Here is a 14,175-nt window from a genome sequence, read left to right as displayed (position 1 = left end):
TAATCAAGAGTTGTGATAAAAAAACCGCTGAAGTGGGTACAGTGACTGCAGATTCTCGATGAGAAGGTAGGTGCTGCCGCTTCTGCCCCCCCCCCCACCCGCTGAAGCTACGCTGTGAAAACTGAGAGCCTCTATAAATAGTCTTGCCTCGCAAAGCAAAGACTCCCCCCGCCTCCTTATGGAATGGAAACTTATGCAGCAAGATGCAGACTGCATTGTGGGTTCAAACAGGTTCACAGAAAGGTAAGAAAATTCCTTAAAACAGAGGCACAAAGCTGTCAAAGTACTCAGACAACTATGAACAAGTTGCACTGCAAAATAAAAAAAGAAACAAAATTAAAGGAGCTTAAATAATTCAAATTTTATTTATTGAAGCAAAGCAATCAATAAAACAGAACTGACAAAATATCCTCACTCATGTTGAGTTAGAGACTGTTGTTATTCATACAGTTGTATAGCCTCAGCACTTTTCCTTTGTAGAAATGTTCTGATGAAAGCTCCGTGATCTCATTATAGCAGTGGCGGTCGCAGCTAACTAGTGGTTTCATTTAGCTATCACACACGGGAATGTATCCACCATACTGTAACAACAGTTTCCTGATTTTCCAGCTTTTAAAAGAATGAAGCACATATGAAAATGCAAATACATATTTTAGTACACACAACAGAAGACAGGGGAGGGCTTTAAAGCACACCACGGAAAGGGTGGACCATAAACAGTATAAAAGTTCTGACAGCAAAAACTTGTTTCTGGTAAATTTGACACATTTTACCACATGATACTCAACAGTCTGTTAAAAACATTTGATTCCCACTCACCTTCGTTAGATTAGAATTCAATTTATTGATTATTATAATCACTCTTGTATGGCCAAATTCAGAAAGGGCTGACTTGTATAAATGTACATACATCCTGTTTGTCGCAGTTTATAAAGAACGACTGCTCCACAACTTAAAAAAAAAAAAAACTCACTATCTCACTACTCTAGCATATTGGGGAAAAAACATGAACATAAAAAACAATAGGAAATAAGATGTAGGACCTAATGGATACATGATCTGTGTCTATAGAATACATGAGCAGTCCATCCACCTTGCCAAAATGCCAGTGTTGGAAGTTGCCTTGTCCTACTCATTTGGATTTGGGTTGGCATCTGGATACTGAGAGAGGTCGAAGGTGAGAACTTTGCTGATGACACAATCTCCTTGCTGTGGGTTGAGGAGAAGAAAAATAAGTTAATAACTGAATTGTGTGATTCAAATGCATTCCATGTTTTCAGTATGCATTTTGGCAAATTTCTGACAGATGCTGATCAGTTCAGTCATATGCCCTAAGAATGCCAAATCTAAAATTGGATGTACTGATAAGATTTCCAATTAGGGCTGCAACAAACATAAACATTCTTATCATCAATAAATCATTTGGACACTGATACGAGAAAAAGTAGTTGCATCAATTGGAGCTTTCCTTCAGTCTCTCCATCTGACCAAGAGCCCGAAACCCAAATGATCGAGCCATCAGAAGCCAAGCATCAGAATCAAAAGTGTTAATTATTGTTTGACATGTTATTGTCCAAACAGTTTATTGATTATGAGAATGTTTATGTTTGTTGCAGTCCTAATTGGAAATCTTATCGGTGCATCTAGTTTCAGATTTCGGTGGATTAGTAAATCATTACAACTTTACTATTAATGGAGGCCATATAAATAATGCAGGGTTTCTGCAGCAAACAAATTAAAACGTTAAGACTTTGAAAACTTTTTTAATCTACTACAGGCTGCAACATTGAACCTTTTCATTCACACAACAATTGAGGGAAAACCAGTAGGGACAGTACAGCTTACATGTACCATAAGACTTGTCATAGGACTGTTACTGTAAGTACGCTAATCTTCTGACATTTATATCAATATATAACAGACATTTAAATCAATGGTAAATACCAGTAATTCCTAGTGCATAATTAATAAATCAACTATAAATTAACATTACTTTGTCCCAGGAGAGTGGAAGAAAATTAATGGATTGATAAACCAATTCAATTAAGTAGATGTATGTTTTTACTAAAACTGACAAGGGCTGATGAGCCTCTGTAACGAGCACCAGTGTGCTCAGTGTTTGCTGCAGCTCTGACAGCGCTGGCTGAAACCTAAAGAGGATTAAACTGCCTGCAGCAAACACAATGCAGTGTCAAAACAGTCTCATTTGTATTTATAGAAGCATAAAGTCTTGTGACAGCCAGCTTTGTAAATTAAATGTACAAAGCTGACTTTTTAATACCTTTTTGCACTAGTGAATGCAGTGCTGTACATTGAGAGACATAGAAACCTGCAGAAACCATGTTCTACTGTCAAAGCTTCACGGAGATATTCAGTATAATCAATGTTGAGGAACGCACCTCTGGGTAAACGCCGATGAGCGAGTCCGCCTTGGTGTAGAATTCCTCCTTCAGAGAAATGACGATGGCCTGGAAGTTCTGCACCGACTGGTCTTTGATGTAATTGGCCACCTTTAGATTAAAGGAAATGATGAGTTGCAGTTTTTCATTATTTACAAAAGGCCTCTGTGTTTGAATCACAAGCAGATATGGTAAAACGCTCAAGTCACAAAATCACTTCTTATTTGTGAGCACACCTTGCCGATGTTAGTGTTGTCCAGAGCAGCGTCGATCTCATCCAATACGAAGAAGGGCGCAGGTTTGTAGCTGCAGACAAGGAGAGAGGACGTCAACAAAAGAGCAGAAATCTTCATCAACTTTCAAGCAACACAAACTCATTAAGACTCCCTCTCCTCCTTTATTTCACCTGTGGATGGCAAAGAGCAGAGCCAAGGCAGCAACAGTCTTCTCTCCTCCCGACAAGTTGTCCATGGGTCTAAACCTCTTTCCTGGAGCCACACAGTTATAGTTAATGCCATCCAGGTAGGGCTCCTCTGGGTTCTCTGGGCCAAGGAAAGCCTAACGAAGAAGGACAATCAATGTGAGATATTTAACACCATAAATGCATGGACAGGAGGTCTTTCTGTGTCAAACTTTTGATGCATACCTGAGCACTACTGTTGCGTGACAGGGCTTTGTAGATCTCATCGATGTTGGTGGCCACAGACTCGAAGCAGGTATTGAAACGATCATACCTTTCCTTCTTGATCTGCTCAAAAGCTTGCTTGGCCTTCTTGGCTCTCTTACGAGCAGCTTCAAACTCTGAAATAAAGACAAGAAGTACACATTGATGATGTCATTAAAGGCCAGTGATGTTGCTAGGTACGCGTCCTGCGTCTCTGACGCATTCAAATCTGAAAGGACTTAGTAAACTCACTATCCATGCGTCCCGGGAACGCACCTCATTTTCCCATGAAAAATGATACATTGTTAACAACAACTCGTGTTTAAAATCATGGGAACTAGTAGGGTTGTCACCAGGACCAACACTTACTGTAAGTACCAAGTACCGCGAGTACCGAAAAAATACAACTTTGCCTTTTTGCATTGCGGAACGTTTCTCACTGGATGAGTTTCAGGCGTACCGATTATAGCCTGCTAGAGCACAATTATTTAACGAGTCAAAAAGCCGCCGACACTGATCACTGCATGAGGAGTTTTAATGCAGCCTGAACGCAGCTCAAACCGACCCGGTGCCTCAGCACGGCGACCAAGCTTTGATAAACAAACCGGATCCGTGTCGTAGTATCCTGCCGTATTTTAGCCGGTCGCTACCGGAGCTTAATTGAAAAAAAAAAAAAAAAAAAGCGCTCGTCGCGGTGGAGCGGAGAACAGCGGAGTTTCCTCTGCTGCAGCTGAACAGCTGACATCAACCTCAGAGCTGTCTGTCCTCAGATTGTCCTGACCTGTCCCTGGACATCACACAGGGACAACATGGAGCTGCCTGTGTGAGTTTTATTAATGTTTACATCAGGTTGAATTAAACAAATCAGTTTATGCTGCTGTGATTTAAGTAAATACAGTAATCATCATAGTGTAGTGGCAGGAAAGACCATTTCATCTGTATCAAATATTGTGTTGGTCAAGAACAAGTTCAACTTAAAGTCAGAGGAAAAATGTTTAGGGTGTTTTTACCGTTCCTAAATGTAAAAATGGGTCACATTGGACCCTCAACATTATTTAAAGGTTAAATAACGTGTTACTTCAACATTTTTCATTGTGCTGTGCTCTAAAAAATAAACTAACAAATACTAGTGTAGAGTCCTGTATAAGGAATGTTGAGCTTAAACTTTAACCTTAAATTTAGGTGCTCAGGAAAATAGCTGCTCATCAGTAAATAGTTAATCAATCGATGAGGTCCATCAACTAAAGATTAATGAATTAATTGATCATTTGCATCCCTAGGCCCTAGTTTTTTTTTTTAATTGTGGTATCGAATAAGTATTGAGAATCGTGGAAATTTACAGAAATTCTGGTATCATGACAACCCTATTGGGGACCCATTGAGTTTCCCAGGGACCCACCCAAATCACCACCTGTGGGTCCCGGGGACTCACTACATTGAAAACAACATCACTGAAAGGCTCTACAAAGGCACTGGGAAAAGCACCGTTTTATTTCTCTCACTCATTTATAAGCCCCTGTCATCTCACCGTCACTGGTCTCCTGGAACTTGTCCCTGACGCTCTCGAGCTTCTCCATGGCCTTCATGTTGGGAGCGCTGATCCTCTGCAGGATGCTCTGCTGTTCGTTCAGACGCTGCTGCAGTGTGTTTGTCTCTGCCTTTATCTCCTCCTCTGACAGCGCATCCTGTGGGAGGTCAAACAGGATTAAATAGGTTTTACTTCATGAGAGCAGTTCAAAACACAGATGTTTGCAACTGTCACAAAAGTGTGTGTGTTACCAACATGAAACAAAAATCCAGAGCGTGGATGTCAGGAGGTGATACTGGACGTTTTAAATGTAAAGCTAGGTCGTCATTTGTGGCGTTACCTTAAGGTCTTCAGACAGGTTGCTGTAGTCGATTTCTATGAGAGCCTCTTTCGCCAGAACGCTGCTGGACGTCCTCTGGCTGCTGGACTCATCTGTCTGAGAGCTCCCCTGAATCAGCAAAACAAAAATAAAAGGAGAATGTAATTATCTGTATCAGTCCCAGTGGGATCAAAGTCAAAGGGCCTGTATCAGTGTGTTTGTGTGTACCTCTCCCTGGCTGATATCATCCATTGTTCCGGAGCGAAGAGGCAACCTGATATCCTGCATTTTACAGGCTTGCAGCAAGTTGTGACGATCACTGCGCTTCTGTTCCAGTTTGGTCTCAATAGCTGTCACCTCCTTCTGGAGCTGGGTCAGCTCCCTGCAATACACAACAACAACAACAACAGTTTTAGTGCAAATCCACCTCAGAAACAATGTTTTTATTAACACAACAGGGAAGTGTAGTGTGTGTGTGTGTGCCTGCAGCCACTGACTTGTTGGCGCCACCCAGTTTTTTGCGTATTTCCTCCATCTCGTGGTTCTTATCATTGACTTCAGATTTCTTGGTGAGGTGCTGGTTCTTCAGATCCTGCAGCTGAGCCATGGTCTCATCAATGATCTTCATGTGTCTGTGCTCCTCCTACGGGAAAACAAAGGATGTGTGAGATTATCGTGATGTTAAAACAGACCAGATAGCAAGTTTTCTTTTCATCCTTCGCTTGATGTTTTTACCTTCTTAAGTCTCTCTATTTCAGCCTCGTCCTTCTTGACAGTCTGCTCCCACATCATGACCTTCTCCTGGTCCTCCTTCAGCTGGTTCTTCTCATAGTCCACCTGGATGCCCAGACGAGTCTTCTGCGTCTCAAACTCAAGACTGAATTAAAAAAAAAAGTATTAAAGATCAGGATTAGCTACGATGTGGAAAGACTGATGAATGCGCTACACTGAAACTGAATTTAAAATGACGAAACTCACCGCTTCTTTGCGATCTCATTCTGCCTCTTCACCTTCTCCTCTTCAAACTCTCTGATGTTTCTCACTCCAATCTCCTTGCAGAACTCCACAAACACCTCATCCTCCACCTGGCAAATGAGAACATTCATATAGGTGTTAGATACAAGCCAAATAATCATAAACACATTTCTACATGGACTTCTCTTGCTGTGAGTCTCACCAGGTTCATGCGGTCCCTCAGGTCAGTGATCTCCCTCTCGCGGGACTGGATGATCCTCTTGATGTCATTGATGCGGGGGCCAAAGTTTGCCAGTTCACTCTCTAGCTTAGATTTCTCCTGCACAATGCAAATAAAAATAAAAAATCTTCAGTATACAACAGCCAACACAGTAACAGCAGACTGGACGTGTAAGATAACGATGTGTAAAGCTGTACCTGCATGTTGAGGGAGAGGTGGCGTGTTTTCGTCTGTTCCAGGTCACTCTGGGAGTACTTAAGTCTCATCTGGAGACCATGGGCCTGAGACTGAACCTGACGCAGCTCCGCCTCCTTCCTCTTGGCCTTCATTTGCTCCTACAATGGAAAACATTAATGGAGACAATGTTAACGAATTTACAAAAACAAATCAAGTGGCAAACCATCAAGCTGCAGTATATAATAATTCACATTTTGAGGTTATAAAGGACAGTTTCATTACATCCTGCTTCACATTAACTTTTATGATATTATGCTAATTCACTAACAAATAAAAAAAACAACTTGAGCCACAACCTGATTGATTAATATCTAAAGTTACCTTGAGCTCTTCTGTGAGTTTCTCTTTCTTTTCCTTGAGCTTGTCCACTGCTTTCTCATCCCAGCGCCTGGCCTTGGCCTTCAGGTCACTGGCTCCTCCAGAGATGACTCCAGACTTCTGAAACAGAGTACCGTCGAGGGCTACCGTCTGGAAACAGGAAGACAAGGAGAGTTTAGGAGGCAGAATAGATTCAGGTTTACATCTGCCTCATCATTAGGCAGAAGTGATGGTTGATGCTACATATAAAACATCAGCTGGTACCTTGTGTCTGTACGGCCCTCCAAAAGCAATCCTTCGTGCATCTTCTACATTGTCACACACCAGGGCGTTGCCACATGCGTACTGCAGGGCTTTCTTGATGTGAGGGGGCTCGTAGCGAATCACATCAATCACCAGCTTGGCTCCTCGCAGCTCCCTCAGCTTTTCATCTGTTGGTTTTACCTTTGTTTACAGAGAAGGTCGGTAAGTGTTTTCTATTAATAATTCATAACACTAACAATATTCATTAACATTCAAACAGACTTGGATTTATGTTAAGTGCCATTTTTGGAGGGAACACTAGTGCCTCACATTATAAATTAAGAGCATCTTAATTAGTCGCTCTGAAAAAAATATATGCAAAAGGAGTCAAGTAATGAAATATGCATTTAAGGTTTCCATTCTTAATGGTAACTTTGATATTGTATATTTTAACTCGGCTCACACTCTTGATTAAATCTGTGTTCAGTATTTTATAGTATTCACCTCGAGGTAGTCGAGGGGAAGGAAGGTCTCAGGCTCTCCTCTCTGCTCCTTGATGTACTGAATACAGTCTCTGCCAGTCTTCTCAGAGTCAACAATGATGGCGTCCATGTTCTTGCCCAACACTTTGGTCACAGCGATCTGATACTTCTTCTGAGTGGGCTGGCACAGGTCAATTAGACGGCCATACTGAGGAGAGAAAGAGAGGTTTACTTCACTAAAATCTCACAACACAAAAAAAAACCTCTGCATAAGAAAACTAGACAACATTGCACTGGCAGATGTGACAGCTGTCGTACCACAGAGCCGGGGTAGAGTCGTTTGATACTCTCCATGATCTCAGCCTTGCGCTGCTGGCGACTGTTCTCCTGCCTGTCGATTCTGGCGTCTCCCAGCTGCTCCATTACCTACAGAGAAAAAGCCAATAATAACAGGATTTGTTACGGACTTTTTCACAGCTGACATTTTCCCCTTGTCAAACATGGGTGTAACTAATAATATTAAGAATGCTGAGCGCCGGCGCCAAAGCCCCGACGCTGTGCATGCTGGCCCACTGGCATGGCTTCCTGGCACACCTGGCACCATTATTAATTTCATTTCTCACACTGTTTACTCCTGGTATGTGGAAATATCTGCAGTGAGATACAATCATCGATTCATGTGGAGAAATTTAGATTCATGCTGCTCACTTCTGGAATCAGCTACAATTTATGGAGCGGAGTTGAAATCCGCAAATTAAATCTGAAAAATTGTTGGAAAGTTGGACATTGTGACACATTCACTCATCACTAACAACGACGACACTTTATTTCCTGTGTGTTTTGTGTACCTGGTTGAGCTCCGTGTTGATCTCATCTATCCTCCTCTTGGCCATCTCCACCTCCTCAGTCAGCTCCTCCTCCATGCGCTTCTGCTCATCTAGTGATTGCCTGGTAGGGGTAACATCACAAAGGCATGTGAGCAAGGGAGTTTATGTAGTACCCTATCAAATCAACCCATGTAACAGTGACAGCAGCATACCTGCTGGTGGTAATGTAATCCTCTAATTTTTCAATACGTTTCTGGTTTTCCTCAATTTCACGGATCTTCTGTTTGATTTTGGCCTGGACAGAAACAACACAATGATTGTGACAATGATTATGTTCATTCAAATCAGTTTGTTCTAACACAGCGAAACAATGTCATCATTATCTTATTCACCTCTGTCTCCACTTTCTTCCTCTCCTCCAAGTCCAGACGGTCCTGGTCGGCCTTCTGGTCACGGTTGAATTTCTCCAGCTCCTGCGCCAGTGTAGCAGCACGTTTACTGGCTTCCTCCTTCAGACGATGGTACTGCTTGACCTGGTGGGGACAGAGAAACAGACGGTCGTGTTAAGTCACTTCAACTTCTCACACAAACCGAGTATCATGACATCATGATAAAAAATCTGAGATCCAGTTAACACACAAGTTTGCATTTTGTGCCAGTTTAATACCAAACTACTAGATGCATTTTAGAGGCTAGAAAGTCATCTAGGATATAAGCACTGTTTAGAAGTTGATTGATTTAGCAATACAGATTAAGAACTCAATACTTATATACTCAAACTGATCTGAAAGTAAATCAATCTATACTTTGTGTTATAAAAAAACAGGAACCAACCATTTATTCAAAATGAAACAGAGCTGTTGAACATTTACACTTTTCTTAGATACCAGACCTGGTTTTCCTCCAGGGTGAGGTCCTGGCCCTGGCTCTGAGCCTCCTCCTCCATTCGCTCCTCAAAGTCCTGCTTGGCCAACTCCACTGCCTTCATCTCTTTATCCAACTCATCCATGTCTCCCTTGCGTTTCTTGTACATCTTCTGGGCATTTTGCAATGATTTGCGCGCCGCCTCAAGCTTCTTGATCTTGTGTGAGGTGTTCTCCTTAGCCTTGATGTACTGTGGCCTCTTCTGGTTCAATTCGGAGTCCTTCTCTCTGTGGAGAGAGTCATATGATTTACAAAGCCCAGGCTTTAAATGTACAGGATCTATGTATGTGCATTAACCAACTATGACTTACTTGATCTCTTTCTCAATGGTCTGCTGCTCTCTCATGAGCCGGCCCAGCTCCTTCTTCTTGTCCTTCAGCTCCTCCTCCACGTGGTCCATCTTTTTACGGTCCTTGTCAATCTCCTTGTTCCGCTGGCCAAGCTCTTTATTCAGCTTCTCAATCTCTGTCTCGTTGTGGTACAGCTTGAAGAGCTGTAACTGAACACTGGCCCTGGCTACTTCGTCCTTCAGACGCTGGTAACGCTCAGCCTGGAGGATAAGAGTAGGAGACACACAGGAAGCGAGAGGTAAATATTTATGATGATGGCTTTTATTGGTAGCCATGAAAACCTCAATGAGATTAAAAATCTCTTTTAGATGAGTGTCCTTGCCAAGACTGACAATGACGTTGAGTTTCATTCAGACAAAAAACACAGACAGACAGACAACGTAAACAATGCCGCAAATTCATGTAATCAAATGCTCTCTGAGGGTCAAATTCCGCGCACAAGACAATGAACTTAAATGAAGTATTTCTTTTCTAATCCAAACAGAATGCATGGGTATATACAGCGGGGAAAATAAGTATTGAACACGTCAACATTTTTCTCAGAAAATATATTTCCAATAGAACTATTGACATGAAATTTTCACCAGATGTCGGCATCAACCCAAGTAATGCACACATACAAAGAAATCCAAACATTCATGTCCATAAATTAAGTTATGTGTAATAAAGTGAAATGACACAGGGAATAAGTATTGAACACATGAAGAAAAGGAGGGGCAAAAAGGTATGGAAAGTCAAGAAAGCAGCTGGACTTTGTCAGTATTTAGAATGTAATCCTGTCTCCTATCAGTGCAAAGTAATATCTGCTGGTTTAGTCCTGATTGATGCCTTTTAAAAAGGTTTCTCACCACCAAGGTGTCAGACAAGAAGTATTGCATGATGGGCAATGGCAAAGAGCTGTCTAAGAGCTGTCTAAAGACCTACACAACCAAAGATTTCAGACAGAAGAGTTAAAACAATAATCAGAAGGGTTCCCTAAAGGTCCAAGACCACTGGTGGAGAGCTTCAGAAAGATCTGGAATCAGCAGGTACAGTTGTTTCAAAGAAAACAATAAGTAATGCACTCAACCACCATGGCCTCCATGTCTTGCATGGTGTGCGTGCATGGAGGCCATGGTGGTTATATATTTTCTGAGAAAAATGTTGACGTGTTCAATACTTATTTTCCCCGCGGTATATGTATGCAACTGTAGAGATAATTTATTTGCAATCAACGCAAAGGACAAACCTCCTCTTTCTCTTGCTTGGCTTCTTTGCGCTCTGCAGCAATGTTTTTCTTGCGATGATAGTTGAACTGTGTGTCCTCTTCTGCTTTCACCATCTCCTTCTTCCGGCGGTCGTATTCCTGTGCCAGCTCTCCAGAGCGGGAGATCTCCTCGAACAGAGCTGTTCGCTCCTTAGGGTTCTTCATAGCAATGGACTCCACAGCTCCCTGGAAGGAGGAGAAAATTAGAAGGGAACTTAAATGTGATTACCATAAACGACTGACAACACCATGTACCCAAATATGAATTTTACAGCAGGAAAAAACGATGCAGTGCTCAAATGCACTCTGAGGAAACTGAAACCGGCCTGACTACGCGCCAGCATCCCAATGACCTTCTACAGGGGTGTAGTGGAGAGTGTGTTTTCGTACTGCATCTCAATGTGGTTCTGGAGCTGCAGGGAGGTGGATAAAAAGGCCTTGCAGAGGATTGTGAGGACAGCAGAAATCATTGATTGGACTATCACTTCCCTCTGTCCAGCACATATTCCAGAGCCGCTGTACAAACACAGGGCCCTGAACATTTACAGAGAAACCTCTCACTCACTGCATAGACTCTTTTAGCTTCTGCCGTCAGGGAAACGGTAGCATAGCATCACATGCAGAACCACCAGACTGCTCAACACCTTCCTGCCACAAGCTCTCAGACTGTTAAATCAATAACTGCACTTTAAGAGACTCCACTGCTGCACTTTATGCTGCACTTTTAATTTATGTCTTTTAGAGTATTATAGAGTATTCTTTATTTCTTGAGAGTCTTTAGTCACATTGAACGGATGTCTGTGTTTTACTTTGATCTCCGAGAAACATTCTTTCATTTTGTTTGTAACACTTACAATAAGGTTAAAGCAGTGATGCTAAATGAAGGCACATGCCTGACTTCATGAAGTGTTTCCACTACAAAGATTACTGACAATAAGCAAAACAAAACATGCTCATTAGCGGGCCTATGTTCTCAGAATGTATTTTGATTTCGTGTCAATTGCACATAAAGTGTTTATTACATATATTTTCAAACTTCAAACCATAACACTACTCAACATTACTGAGATCACCGTCCAGCATGTCTGACAACAAATCTAAATACACGTCTCTCAGAAAACATGTTTATGAGACTCACTTGAAAGACCAGGAAGTTCCTGGCTTTGATCAGGATCCCAAGTTTTTCTAGCTCTTCACTGTATTCAGGCAGGCCCACCACCTTGCTGTTGATGCGGTACTCAGAGGAGGAACCTGATGCAGACGTCACATGCACATGAAAGGAGATAAAACACCAGAAACATTAGCTCATTAAAGGACACAAAGGATGCCTGCAAGGAACGTTTCATTAAAGACAATTTAAGGATAATAAAACTGAACACATTTTACAGTTTTGTGTGAGTATTTTTTATAATGTACAGCTAGAAATCCAGTGACAAAAAGCTGTTGTCAAAGTGAAAATCGATCTCAGTGAGTTTTAAGGTTTTAATTGTCTGCATGTTTTGAAATTGGGGCTCATTTACAGGTAAAGAGGTACTGGCAGGATTTTGAGGAAATCAATTCTCAATTCTTATACATTAAATGTTTCTGTTTGTGAATGTATTTGGATTCATTTATACGACCTTCATGTATGTGACTGCATAAGATCACATTCTGGAAGGCACAAAGGCACACATGAAAAACACAGAATACATGAACAGCTGAGCACATGCAGATATAAGCAAAGCAACTGAACCATACAATCCAACATGACTTCCAGTGGAGGTTCATACCAATAATGACCCTTGTGAAAGAGCGTTCCTCTCCGTTATCCTCCTGGTACACCATACTGACAAAGGCCCTGTTGGCAGCTGGCTTCCCTACAGGCGCTCCATGGATTAGATCCTTCAGAGTCTTCACACGCAGGTTACTGGTCTTCTCTGCCAGCACGAAGCTGATGGCATCCATAAGGTTGGACTTTCCTGCAACAAGAAATTATGTTTTCAGTACATCTCACACAAATCCAATACGTAAAGCAAAAGATATATCAGAGTTACTAGTGTTTGTGTAATACATTTGACATCTGGTGGTTTGATCCAAACCAGTAGACAAAATACGTTTCATGTTCTGTTTGACCTCAGAGATCAATTGTCAATTCAACTCGCTTTACAAATTAGTTTGTTGTAATGTTGCAGTGAACTAAATAATACATTTTGACCTCCACCTGTGCAAGTCAGTGGGATCTGAGTTCACAAATCAGATTAACCTTGCCTTTGTCAGCAAAAGCTAATATTTGAGAGTATTAAAGATTACAGACAAAAGGGACGTTTGACCATGTCTATAATGTATTAAACGTATTATGACCTCGTACAGTGTTGCACAAGCTAGCATAAACAAATCCTTACTCAAATACCGCTAGAATTAGCAACGGAGGGCAGATATACTACGTAATATACTGCGTAGTTATTGTGACACTCAAGCGGCTGTCCTGTAAGTCATAATACACACGAACATGCATCTAATCATAACTAGTGGCATCAAAACAGCGGGGCTGTGTTTACCGTTAGCTAATGCTAACAAGCTGCATTCTGCATTAGCCGCGATCATAACATACCTGATCCATTGGGTCCAATGATTGCAGTAAACTTGTGAAAAGGTCCAATGATCTGTCTTCCTTTATATGACTTGAAGTTTTCGATTTCTATGAGTTTTAAGTAGCCCATATTTGTTATATTTGTGTCGCGGTTCTAAAAAAAAAACTGCACAGTAAATATTAGCAAGTAAAATGTTGCTAATGCTAACAACCAATGTTCACCACACAAGCAATCTCAAAGACGAAGCATGCGCGCAAATGAATGAATCCCGGTTCAATCTACTGCCGACCTATGCTTAAGTCACATTATTAAATGCATATTTAGGTTAATAATCTAAACATCTTCATAATCGTAGTCAAATAGCCGCGGTGCAGTTGTGACAACAATGCGCCATTTTACAATCCAACAGGAAAACCCTCGAGCGCGCGAGACACGAAACCTCGCGGTTTCTCGCGATAGGAAGTGGAGTTACCAGAGTGCAGCTGCTGTGATCTGTTTACGGCCCCACTGGTGTTTAGGTCTATGATTTACATTATATAGCCTAACATGTTGATTTTTAAAGAGAATACATGTTTGTTCAAGTACATTAGCCAATCTGTCTATGTTTTATTCCTCTCGCTTCTCAGTGTGTTGAGACGTCACCATGGTTACCAGGGGCATCGAAACACAACAGGTCTCGAGCAGGGCAGACAGCGCTTCACATGAAATAATTTACACACTGTTAACACCAGAGGTGAGTGACCACTTTCAGCTGAATTAAAGACCTTCAAATATTCTTTCCAAGGTTGGTGTGTCATGTTGATAGGCAGCTACTTATCCACCAAGGTGTATTTGTTAATTGAGCACTGTAAGTGAACTTTTTTCACCTGTAAT

General features: G+C 41.6%; 1 protein-coding gene across 1 annotated transcript; it reads right to left on the bottom strand.

Moving 5' to 3' along the window:
* Window positions 1–342: 342 nt before the first annotated feature.
* Window positions 343–13,696, bottom strand: smc1a (structural maintenance of chromosomes 1A). Its single transcript, XM_083975050.1, has 26 exons — window positions 13,323–13,696; window positions 12,502–12,690; window positions 11,871–11,983; window positions 10,715–10,918; window positions 9,448–9,686; window positions 9,105–9,363; window positions 8,605–8,745; window positions 8,425–8,507; window positions 8,234–8,333; window positions 7,704–7,811; window positions 7,408–7,593; window positions 6,925–7,104; window positions 6,664–6,810; window positions 6,303–6,440; window positions 6,088–6,204; window positions 5,889–5,995; window positions 5,646–5,787; window positions 5,408–5,553; window positions 5,139–5,292; window positions 4,932–5,039; window positions 4,592–4,748; window positions 3,046–3,200; window positions 2,806–2,957; window positions 2,636–2,705; window positions 2,400–2,510; window positions 343–1,209 (listed from the first exon to the last, which is right to left on the bottom strand). Exons 1-26 carry the CDS (start codon window positions 13,429–13,431, stop codon window positions 1,129–1,131), a joined length of 3,696 nt encoding a protein of 1,231 aa, XP_083831176.1. The 5' UTR covers window positions 13,432–13,696; the 3' UTR covers window positions 343–1,128.
* Window positions 13,697–14,175: the final 479 nt, after the last annotated feature.

Source organism: Trachurus trachurus, assembly GCF_905171665.1.
Source record: "Trachurus trachurus genome assembly, chromosome: 7".
Taxonomy (NCBI): Eukaryota; Metazoa; Chordata; class Actinopteri; order Carangiformes; family Carangidae; genus Trachurus; species Trachurus trachurus.
Note: the sequence above shows the minus strand (reverse complement) of the source record. Positions and strands in the feature narration are given on the sequence as shown.

Coding starts and splice junctions, on each gene's coding strand:
- smc1a (XM_083975050.1), bottom strand. CDS start 13,431: ATGGGCTACTTAAAACTCATAGAAATCGAAAACTTCAAGTCATATAAA. Junction 11,984..12,501: donor TTTCACAAGGGTCATTATTG/GTATGAACCTCC, acceptor CGTCTGCATCAG/GTTCCTCCTCTGAGTACCGC. Junction 1,210..2,399: donor TCATCGGCGTTTACCCAGAG/GTGCGTTCCTCA, acceptor CTCAACCCACAG/CAAGGAGATTGTGTCATCAG.